The 12,331-nt window shown below is 38.3% G+C and overlaps 1 protein-coding gene across 4 annotated transcripts; it reads left to right on the forward strand.

Annotated features, from left to right (window-relative positions):
* The first annotated feature begins 3,241 nt into the window (after nt 1-3,241).
* zgc:153867 (myosin light polypeptide 6) lies at nt 3,242-11,611 on the forward strand. 4 transcript variants are annotated; one of them, XM_028582073.1, is made up of 7 exons: nt 5,384-5,481; nt 5,924-5,951; nt 8,753-8,896; nt 9,036-9,209; nt 9,570-9,647; nt 9,988-10,035; nt 11,037-11,611. In XM_028582073.1, exons 1-6 carry the CDS (start codon nt 5,479-5,481, stop codon nt 10,014-10,016), a joined length of 456 nt encoding a protein of 151 aa, XP_028437874.1. In that variant the 5' UTR covers nt 5,384-5,478; the 3' UTR covers nt 10,017-10,035; nt 11,037-11,611. The 4 variants fall into 4 exon arrangements, with proteins under 4 accessions (XP_028437872.1, XP_028437874.1, XP_028437875.1 ...); XM_028582074.1 differs by having other exon boundaries at nt 9,988-10,022; XM_028582071.1 differs by lacking the exons at nt 5,384-5,481; nt 9,988-10,035 and adding an exon at nt 3,242-3,418.
* The last annotated feature ends 720 nt before the right edge of the window (nt 11,612-12,331 follow it).

Raw genomic sequence — 12,331 nt, forward strand, 5'->3', positions numbered from 1 at the left:
ACACACAAATTGAAAGAAAGGGAATACGATGAAGGTATTCTTTCCAATGAAGTGTCTAATAATGATTGAAAAATGATTTCAGACATGTAAAGAATTATGCAGACACCTTAGTATAATAATATAGAATTATATTTCATATAGCTAATTATGGCATATATTGTAGGTAATCTATTTGAAAGCAGACATATATGATATTCCTGTTATTATTAGCCTTTTGTGGTGGATTACTGCTGCAAATGATGAGGAAAACGTGAGGCACTGCTAATCTTCTTAAACTGCTTGCCACTGAGCTGTCTGCTCGGCAGACTCATCAGCAATCAGCTGACAAGTGAATAGGCTGCAGGCTGATAGAATCTATTAACATTTTTAAAAAGCTATTCTATATTGTACATTTTATTTTATTTCTTTTTTATGTTGATAATGGGCTTAGTAGGTATAACTTTGTTGGGGGGTCTTTTTCACTCATTTTGCATGTTCGATCCGCTTAAAGCGCCAGTTCTGCCGTTGGTCTCGCAGCAAGGGTCTTATGTCGCTATTGTTTTGACGCTCAAGCCACATAAACGGTAATTTCAAGGCCCATTGAGCGCGCGATGGATTGCCCAAAATCCACTGAAGAGTGGATAGCATTGATTATTGGAAGAGCGGGGTAGAGTGACGCCAGAAGTTGTAAATCTGTTTTCCGAGTGACGTTAAATGCAATAATTTAACATCGAAATAGTAGCCTATGTCACAGCCATAGATAGATAATTTTACTTAGGCCTATGTAAAATTATGAGCATCAAAATATAGCCTACTTAAAGTAGCCTACCAAACGCAAAAGTAGGCTACTCATTGTGCAAAATAATATAAATATATAAATAATGTTTAGCCTATTATATGATGGTATTACAATCAATACATCATAATGTATTTTTAAAATTTATATTTTGTATTATTATCTGAATCTGCAAAGTAACTATAAAGCTGTCAGACAAATATAAAGGAGTAAAAAGTAAAATATCCTCAAAATAATAACATTAAAATTGTAATTAAGAACAGTACTTGAGTAAATGTACTTTTACTTTTACTTACTGTACTATTACTTTCTACCACTGGATTGAGAGACAGACAGACAGAAGATCATGCATAATCATCGTTTTTGTTGTTGTTGTTGTTATTAATAGCATTAACAATGGCCTATACTGTTCTCTTTGAGTAACAGGGTCTCTGTGTTATAAAAGCATGCGTGAGGTAGACCTGCGACTCAATTACTGAAAAGAGATATTTTTATTGAGAAGTGGCATCTTGTGTTCCTGTTGTATAATAGTGACATCTAGTGGCACTATTTTGAACTACTGTCTCCCTTTGGTTGTGTCAGGCCAATGTGTACAGGTGGTGGAAGAAATATTCAGATCCTTTACTTAAATAAAAGTAGCAATACCACATGTAAAAATACTCCATTACAAGTAAATGTCCTGCACTCAAAACCCTTACTTAAGTAAATGTATGTAAGTATTATCAGCTACATTTACTTAAAATATCAAAAGTAAAATGACTCATTCTGCAGTGAAATGTTTAAGGTTGTGCTCATTTTAACTAGGATACTTTATAAACTGTTGGGTGGTTTAATCTACAACGATGCATCATATTCTGTAAGATCATCATATGTTTAGCGTCGCGGTCCTGTGAAAACAATGTGTCTCTAAAAAGTCAACTTTTCATGAGCTCAGAAAAACAGCCCTGTTGTCAGCTTTGTGACGATACATTTTCCAGCTGATCCAAGAGGTTTTTTTTAAGTGTTTCTTTAGCTTAAGAAGTAGGTGGAGCTTTTTTACTGTTGGCCTTAATAATAATGGGTCATACTTTATAAAATGAGCATATTTTTTGTATTTTAAATCTTAATCTGCTGAGTAAATATACAAAATAACTATAGCTACTGATAAATAAATGGTGGAGTAAAAAGTATAATTTACCTCTGAAATGTAGTGAAGTAGACATATAACAGCATAAAAGCTCCATCAAAATGGGTTAATACTTGCTTGTGATTACATTAAAATTGTGTATCTAAACCACAAAACGAATATATCTGTATATTTGATTCTGTCATAAACATAAAGCCCATAACACATTTGGGGCCTCTGTGGCTCAGGTGGTAGAGCAGTTGCCACCAATCAGAAGGTCAGAGGTTCAATCCCTGGTCAAAGTGTCCTTGGGCAAGACATTGAAGACCAAATTACTCCCTATGCTGTTCCATCAGTGTGTGAATATAAATACAGTCCATTTACTTGTTTAAATATTTATAAAAGAAGAAAACCAAATAAAATAAAGCAAACTATATTCTTTGTATTTCCTCAGAAACTTCAAATTGTTTACTTGCATTTTAATCCATTCGCATATGTTACTACAGGCCAAAAGGCAACCTTAGCTTATTTTTGTCAAAACTAACAATGGTAATCAATGTTATTTGGCAAAATATCACAAGAATATACTGCACACAATATCCATGTGTGGACATTTAATATGACAGGCCACTTGTAGTTCTTTGTGCACTGTTCTTGCAATATATTCTGTATGAATCCTTGCCATTCAATCTACAACCTTCACAGAGCAAACCATATGCTGGAGTCTAAATTTGGCTCTAGTCTGAACTGTTTCAAACCTAATGTCCTCTTTTTCTGAGCATGTAGCATCAGTGTCAACACGTCTGCAGGAAACAGGAGGAAGAGAGTATCTGTGGAGAATAAACAAAGAGAACATGTATTTATTACAACCTATTATTACCACATGCTGGGTTTGTAATGGGACACAGAATATATGACACTCCTTATAGCATTTCTACACATGAGTCTGAAGTCAGTTAGGCTAAAATCAGTGTATTGAGCTTGACATAGAAACCCTTCACATTGCTGCTTCACTCCCACACACACATTTCTGACCCAAATAAAAGCATACAGCTCAGCCTGCTTCTTTCTATATCTATCCCCCTCTTGATTCTACACTTGAGCTTTTGTGTCTACTCCTACGCTTTGCTTCACAAATTCACTCACATGCTATTCCATATGTCCACCTCTGCCTCATCCACCTGCCAGTCCCTGAGCATCATCAGCATCAAGCATCATCAGCATCATCAACCTGCTTTTATCCTCCCCTCCCCTCCACAGGATACACACAACTGACACACTTTACTTCATAGCTTGAAATCTCCTCTCAGCAGCCATAGCGGCAGCTGGTACAGAGACCTGACACTGTACAGGACGTTAGAATGGCTCCTAAGAGAGAACCCTCCATTAAGAAGTCTCCTTCACCAGTGAACCAACCCAGACTGGGTCCTCCTTACCCCTGCCTCGCTGCGGCACCTGCAGCTCCAAAACCGGTTCCAGAGCAGAAACCTAGGATGCTGCGTCTTTCGGATTCACCATTTGACCCCAGTACTTTGGAGGTGAGTGGAGTAACTACAGTATGCTTTTTATCACAAAGCTAATGTGGGTAATTCATGAATTAGGATTATATTTTGAAATGTCATGTCCTATTAATCTCAGCCAAGATAGTGAATCTCAGATAGAGATACTAATAGTAATTATTTTGTAAATTAAAAAAAAAAACATGACATGCTGATTATTTGCAAAGTAGCTTTCTATGATTTTGACCTTAATAAGATGTCTGCATCCATCTGAAATGAGACTGAATCTAAGTGAAGCAAAGAAATGGGACACTGAAAGTAATGAGTCAGTGACCTCCTTAGGGAGAAAAAGGCAAGGTTTCCTGCCACAGTATGTGCTATTTATTTCATCAGGAAGGTGATTCCAACAAATGAGTGTAAGAAGCAAAATAACCTAAATAAATACCTAATTCAAAACTAAAAGTGAGGAAAATTTTCTTTTTCACCAGATTAATAATTTAGAGAGTTTTACTTGACCCATTTTCAAAGCTAAAAAAATGGCTGCAAAGAGAACAGGACACCCCCCCCATACTTCTATCCTGTGACTAAAAGCTTGTGAGTTAAGTCACAAATAGAACCTGACCAACCTGAGGCACACATGTTTTATTGACATACTACATATATAGTACAAGTGTTGGCTGCTTATGTTAAACAATTTACAAAATGTAAGGCAATATTGCGCAAAGAGAATGAGGTTGTCAGTTAATACATTTAATTCTCTGTAAATATGGAAATATAATCAATAATAAAAACATGTTAACATTACATAAGTCCAAACCATTACAGTGTTCTGGTCAAAGGCAGTCATAGGTCAGTCAGACAAAACATGTGTTGAAGAAACTCAAACTATACTGATGCCCACATTAGACTTTGTAGTAATGTGCTTTAGCTTTGCTGCCATCCTCATGTGCTTTAAGTGTTACACTGTGTTTCTGTTACTGCATGATTTTATGGAGTGAGACTGACCCATTTAGCTTGTAAAGGATACGTGGGCCATGTTAAGACACCCGCTTTTTCTCACTGTGGGACCATAGACATGACAGGAGGCTAGAGCTCCTGCTGGGCAAAGACAGTGCTTTATCCAGGCTGTTGAGAGATGTGGCATCAGTCCATGATCACACAGGCCTAAAGTAATCCAACATTCCTGAACAGCCAGACACACTTATCCTTAATGCAAAACCTAGCAAAGTCACTCACTGCAATCATGCATTCATTTCCCCAAGTGGGGTCAAAATCATCAAAGTCAAACACACACTATAAAGGGACAAATACCATCAACTCTCTGAATACTTCGAGAGTTTAAGGGTAGGCTGCTCAATGTAATTTATATTAAAGGTCCCCTCCAAACATTTTTTAAGACATAAAATACTGTCCTTGGAATAATGATTTGTGTCTATGTTTTTTCAATAAAAAAACGTGCAACTCCCTAGAAGCTCTTAACTCAGAAACCTAAATATGCATTATTGTAATTTATAAAATGTAACTACTTGAAACAAGATGTCTCCTACTTCAGTGGGTCCATTCTGAATGTGCATTGGAGGCTTCAAATGTCCCATGCACACTAGTTGTGATGTCACAAAATCCTGCTTATAGGTATATGCCTTAGACTTAGATTTAAGGTGAGCACAAGAAGCAAAGAAAGACACATTTTTGAGTGAAGAGGGACTTAAGTATTTACATACCTTAATTATTATGTAAATCAATTTGTGGCATTTGGGACTTCTTACCTTTGGTCTGTTATGGATCAGTATACACTCTTAAATTCAGCTTTTAACCCTAAAGTTACTTATGCATGATGTATGCCTATCTGCCACCTCAATCATAAAGTGAGTAGTTCAAGGAGTTTATAATTCATTTAGGCTACTGTACATCACAAAACATACACAGATCTCTATTCCTATATATGGAGTGTTCTCACTCATGCAAGCACGTCGTACGTGCTGTACGTCATGACGCACTGCTGCTAGGGTTTTCTTCTCGCTACCCTGCCTTTCTCTGAGAGCAGTTACACATTCTTTGGTTTGCCGACACCTCGGACACACCTCAGCCGACACACAGCCATGGTGGGTTTTTTAGTTCCACACGACTTGACTAGCATTACCATCTTTCTTGTGTAATTAGCTTCTTGTTTCAATAAAATGGTTACGGTTTGCAAAGATGTTAAGTTGAGTTTGTATCATTGATGGTTTGTATGCCTGAATTGGCTCGCGGGTTGCTAGCGGAAGTGCAACTTTTCAGAAGCTAATATTAGCTTGCACGGTAACGTAGATAAAGTTAACAATCATATAAATAACGTTAGCTAATGATTAATGTCACCAAAGTATCCGTGTGTATATTAGCCATCGCTAAATGTGCTATTATTAAGGAATACCCTGTTTGAGTAAATCTAACTATGTATGTATCTAAATACGTTCAAAGCCTTTGAAGTTTACCCAAGCTAGCTTTGCACCACGGAGCAAAAGGAACCCTTTTCATGTAACGTTAGCCTAATTTCTCTTTGAACAGTCTGACTTCTCGGAAGATCAAATCCTTGGTAAGTTTTGATTTTGTTTTGTGATATTTTCCAGATCTCGCTTGTTTTGCATGCTTTCATTCTTGCTTTCAGATGACACTTTGCCCTGTATCTCCACTGTCACCCTGCTCTATGCCCGCCTGTCATGGTAATCGTGGTTTTATGCTAGGTTTTCCTTCTTTATTTCCGTACTGTTTCATCACTTTCCACTTGCAACTGCTTGTCCTTTCCAGATTGAATTTAACCTGGATCAGATTCATGGTAAGTCGGTGAAAGGGGGACCGCCTTAGCACAAAACAGATGGCTATCTCGGGAGTGTTTAGGGTGTGAGCTGCATGTTGGTTTTGGGTCAACCAAATCTGTTTTTAAATGTGAACGAGAGTCGCTTTGCACTGTTTGGTACGTCAAAATCACATTATAATACTTACCAGCTTTGACCGTGTGTTGCAGTGTTTTTGTATGTGGTCAATCATGCATTAGCAGTAACGTTACTTTTCAAGTCAAACGTAGCCAACGCTCATATCTGTTCTCATTAGTCTTGTTCTGTTAGGCTGTAGTCATTCCTGGTTGTGTCAGTTTGCCATAAACTTTGCCTGTTATCTTCCAAGCGGCTCATCTCCTAGAGCGTGCCCTTTTTTGGTGCTGGATACATTGGTGTATGTTTTTTGTCCTAGGGCTGGTTTGTTTAAAAGTTAGTTGACATAATAGGCTATAGCTACTTTCACTCTCCTCCTACTTTCCTCTACTCCTCTTAATACCAAATATGGTGTTGGGAACAGCACTCCCACACCAGAAGGGAAGAGACACATTCCTCAGAACAGGAAGAACTCCACAACAGTGCCTGAGCTTTTTGGGAAATAGCTTGTCCCATAACATTAGGTCCAAACTGCCGCCCAGATATTGTGTAATCTGACTCCCTGATCCCATCTTTTTGTTTGATTGTTGATTCTAACAAGAATCTTTGATGTTAGATCAAAGCTACATTAATCAACCACGTGATCAATGACATGATTGAGTTATTGCTGAATGGTGATTAAGCCTAGGTAATTCCACCCAACAAAAACCCTCAATACTACAATTTAAATGCTTCAGAAGGCTTAGGTATCTCACAGCCTACGTTACTCAACAGCACTTCAAAATATCAATGGCAAAGTGGAGTTGGCAAACAGTAGGGGTGTCAGGTAAGGTTTTTAAAGTTTTGGAAAGAAAATGTTCCAGGCCACCTGCAAGACCTTTCTACCTGATAGACCGTTGCTGAATCTGGTAATATTAATAACTAAAACAGTGTAAGCTACTGACACATTAATCTTTTAATGGTTACCATAAATGAGACACTGGACACTGGAACGACATTAACCTTAACTGAAACAGATACTTTCTATAACTTTCACATTGTTTAATCAAATTTTAGTTTTGTTTTATATTTTTGCAGGTGATTGACTGAATGTCCTAAATTATGCACATTTTGTGGTATTTCTTGGTTTAAAGCCTCACAACAATTAACATAACTAAAACAATTAGTTGATTCATTCATTATTTTGTGTTTATAAAATGAAATTGACAATCATTTTTGTTTACAGCTTTTCACATACGATTTACCTGCTTTTCTACATTTTATATAAATATATTTTGCTGTTTTGACCATTGGTCACACAAACAAGCATTACGATCTAAGGCAATTCTAAAAATACTTTGGTCATGAGCTTACACCACTTATTGTAATCTAAGAATTTAAAATACAAGTTTGAAGCTTGATGTTCTATAGGAAATGTGTTCAGACCTAGATGTACCGTATTTAGCTGAATTGACGAAGTTAGAGAGGTGTTTGCAATGTCGACAAGCAGAGTACGGAGAGAAAGCCGTTTTTCAGTGCTTGTGTCACACTCTACAATGGAAATGGTGATGACATAGTAATTCATAAATAAATTATTAAATAAATGAATAAATCAGATTTGTTGAATGTTTGAACAAAGCTTGTCCACAGAACATAAGTTGGAGATTGCCCATAGAGTAGTACAAGAGGTGTATCCTGGATAGAACATTTAGTTATCTTGCCTACAATGGCAGGGTTTCCCGCAGAAAATGTGTTAGTTAAACCTACATTGTGTAATTTTAATATTTTTTTTTTTTTGAGATAGAACAATGAAATGTTAACCGATCATTAACCATTGACCGACAAGCAGGAAACGGAGTCTCAGTTCACCTGTCCGGGAGGCTCTGACACATTTTCCGCACTCCGTGTCCGCAGACAGCTGTAGGCTTGTACCAGTTAATGTTCTGTGCGTTGTCGGACACATGCAGCCACTTTCCTGAAACCGCTTGCAAGACTGACAAGTCCACAGCAGCCCGTGGCGTTTTTGTCCGAGCCTGTCTGCACCGCCTCCACCTGCTGGTTGTCAACTGTGTGGTTTGGAATTAAAGAGAGAACAGGACAGAGTAACACAGTGGATATCGCTCATATACATTTATTTAGTATTTTTTTTGACGACGTAGTTAAGGCGGCATGCGTGTGTTGCTTAGGCGGCTGCCTTAACTGCAGAGTGCTGCGGGAACCCTGAGTGGTATATGAAATGTGCAGGTTCGTCAGTGTGGTGCTGTGTGCCCTGCCTGCTCACTTTAAATTTAGGCCTACCAGCTGAAAACCAGATCATGTCATCGTCTGTTCTTTCTCTTGTCTGCTTGTTCTCATTTTTATTTTTTAATCTATTTTCAATTCACATTCTATCTCCATATCATTCCTCCATTAATGTGTGATTATCTCTTTATTTCTACAATAATTTGTATCCCTACCCTAATTCATCATGTGTCTGTGTATCTGGCAGAGTTTAAGGAGGCGTTCCTGCTGTTCGACAGGACAGGAGATGGCAAGATCAGCTTCAGCCAGTGTGGGGATGTCATGCGGGCCCTGGGACAGAACCCTGTCAATGCGGAGGTGCTCAAGGTCCTGGGCAACCCAAAGGCTGAGGGTGAGAGCGGGGGGGTGGAATAAACTTACTGGGAGTTATACTTCTTTAGTGTACATACATTATTGGAGACTAATTAACGGTTGTGTGTTGCAGCTGGAGGCTCAAAGACTTGGCTTATTTATTCTGTTTCTTTTTGCAGAGATGAACAGCAAGATGCTAGACTTTGAGCAGTTCCTGCCCATGTTCCAGGCCATCGCTAAGAATAAAGATCAGGGCTCCATGGAGGATTTTGTGGAGGGACTGCGTGTCTTTGACAAGGAGGGCAACGGCACAGTAATGGGAGCAGAGCTTCGTCATGTCCTCACCACGTTAGGCAAGTTGCATTTTTAACTCTCATGACTAGTTAGCTGGATGGGAAGACTTGTTTTGAGTTGATTTCCTTATACACACTATTTACATTTTTTCACTTGCCCGAAAATACTGTAATCCCCACAATGCATAGTGTTGGCGCAAAATGAAGTGACTAAGACTGAACTTTGAATTAAATTATTTGCATGTTATTAATTGGGTGTGCAAGTGTATTTTAAGGGTTAGTAATATTATCATTGTTTTTTCTTACCCTTTTTATTTCCTGTATTGTTCATTTGTGAAATCCCTTGTTATCACATTTTAAAAAAACATTGTAATGTCACTCATGTAATATGAATGAATGAATGTTTTGTTTCTTTATCAGGTGAGAAAATGACAGAGGAGGAAGTTGAGACGCTCTTGGCAGGACATGAAGACGCAAATGGCTGCATCAATTATGAAGGTGAGAGGAAAAGAAATGAACAAGATGGTATAAGTAGGCTGATGTGTGTGACAAAGCTGTTGCCAGAAACCTGCAAACCATTCACTGAAACCTCAAACCCAGTCTCGGCAACGTGATAATGACGTGTGCTTTGTTGACAATGTAGTTTTTTTTTTTTTTCTTTCCTCCAGTAAATCCTAGTTATTGGAAGGTTTATTAACTACTAAACTATCACTACAGTAATGCCATGTTACTGTTCACTGTCTTTATGTGTCTTTACACTTGTGTTTAATTAACCGCTGAAAGAGGCCCTTTACAAATGTCAGCTGCTGATAGTGTGTTAACTGTTCTTCCTCCACAGCATTTGTCCGCCACATCATGTCAGGCTGAGGGCCGGTACAGGCATTTGGTATACCATGAGATGCACCGCCAGGCTTTCCTGCACTTTAGTTGTTAAATAATCCACTCCCATTAGGTTATCCTAACACTAATCAGCTGTAGTTATGCTCCTTTTATGTGCAGGAACATATAACCGGAATGATGTGCTGTTGCAAAGTAGATTTGACCCGTAGGCTCCTGTGGGGAAGCCTGGTGGTCCCTCTCATTTTAGTTGTGAGGCTTTAAGCCATGTGTATCCTCCTGCTTCTCTCTCTCTCTCTCTCTCTCTCTCTCTCTCTCCCCCCCCACCCTTCTGCAGCCCTCTGTCTTTGCCCCTGGCTGCAGCATGCCCCTCTGCATGTGTCTAGGACTCTCCTTAGTTTATAAGAGGATATGGTGGACACACACAGAAGTGACTGGTCTCATTCAGGGAAAGCCTGGTGGCCACTGTTGAGTTATTTGAGCTGATGGGTGTGGAGGTCACAAGGCAGCTCTTCTAATCTCGTTTGCATGTCATTGGTGCTATTAAAATAGGCTTTTACCTCGGTTCGTGATCAAAGTGCTGCTCTTTTTACAGACTGATAAAATGGACAGTTCATTACATTGTAGGCATTTTCCTTTTTTATAATCGAATATAGCCACCAGCTTTGGGAGAGTGGACCAGTCCCTTTTTCTACTAACCAGAGAATTGCAATGAGTTGCTCCTGTGCTAATTGTTTTGTCCTCTGTACTGATGGAAGCTAAATTTGTAGCTGGCCGCGCTCTGACTGGACTTTAGGTCCCTTGATCTTCTCCCCTTTTCTCTGCTTCTCAACTAGAGGAAAGCATACAGCGAGGATGGCTTTTCTAACCAGCTCTTCTTGGATCATAGACATGGCCAAATGCTATGGCTAAATAGGAGATAGAGATGATTACCTCACCTCTTTCTCTCCGTACCCTCTTCAATCCTTCTTTCCTCTCCTCTTGGAGTGGGTCTCTGCCAAGATTTAGACCCTGAGTCTCACATTTGTCTTTCTCTGCTCTGTTTTACAGAACTGGTCAGGATGGTCATGAACGGGTGAAGACAAAGAGCATCCAACTTTTTTTACCTTGTCACATGTACCCTCTTTTTGCAGTTAGCTTCTTCAGCCCCACCCAACCTTTTTCCATGGATTAGTTTTCCACATTTAATTTAAGAAGTGCCTTTTACATTCCCTAATAAATACCACAAATAGCCCTGGCTATTGTTGCCAGGTCTATTAACATATGTGACCAACTTGTATACATTCAGAAGTCTTACTGCTTGCATTGTTTGCAATAACATTCCTGGTGCAGCACTTAAGATGACATCAATTGATAATGATATACTGTAAATATTCATACTAGTGTTTCAATGTTAGATCAGACATTAATATATATATATACAGTATACATAATTGTCAGCAACCTACTGTATCATTGGCTAAGACTTGCTTTGGCTAAGGAACATGCTCTTGCAGTAAACCGGTATATTCAAAGCCATACTATAATGAGGTAGAAAAGAAACATTTCAAATGGGTTTCCATGTTTTTAATTCACCCCAATTTTGTTGCTGCATTTAAATAAATGTTTTTTTTCCTGAAAACTCATCTTGGCTGTTTTTATTGGATTTGTTCAATTCCATAGAACAATGTGCAAGATTAGTTACTGCCTTGTGTTATTAGGTTTTGCGCAATGTATTGTTTTCCCATTGACACAAGAGGGCAGTGTTGCTGCTGTCATCTGCTTTGTTAAAAGCTTTTTTATATATTTTTTTTATATATATATATATATATATATATATATATATATACACACACACACACTAGTTGTCGCCTTGACTACGTCAGTTCATTGGAACGAATGCAACAAAGCCGCCATCTTGGAACAGGGGAGTCACTCTTTAATGCATCAGCGTCAATGTAGGTAAAGGGCTAACGGAAATAAAATCACCATAAATCGTCATAAATGCGATTTTCTAGTTTTTTTGATTCGTTCCAAAGGTCAGACATGTATTTATGATCGAGTCCAGAGAAAAATTAAGCTTTTGATATTAATATAACTAATTTGTACTACTTTGTTCAAAATGTATCTAATGCCTAGTGCCTGTAAGCCTAGGTTTATAGTCTCATTCTTCCACTTGATACTGCTTCCACTTAAGTAAACTAAAAGATGAACTATCGACTACAAAACAAAGAAACTAATGTGTTAATACAAAGAATATTTATTATGATCGGTTCACATATCTGAGTCCAAACGGAAACTTCACCCTTCTGAACTAAGAGTTTCTGCTTCAAAGTGAAGTTTAAACAGTCTGAAATGTCCTGAAA

Source organism: Perca flavescens, chromosome 7 (genome assembly GCF_004354835.1).
Source record: "Perca flavescens isolate YP-PL-M2 chromosome 7, PFLA_1.0, whole genome shotgun sequence".
NCBI classification, from domain to species: Eukaryota; Metazoa; Chordata; class Actinopteri; order Perciformes; family Percidae; genus Perca; species Perca flavescens.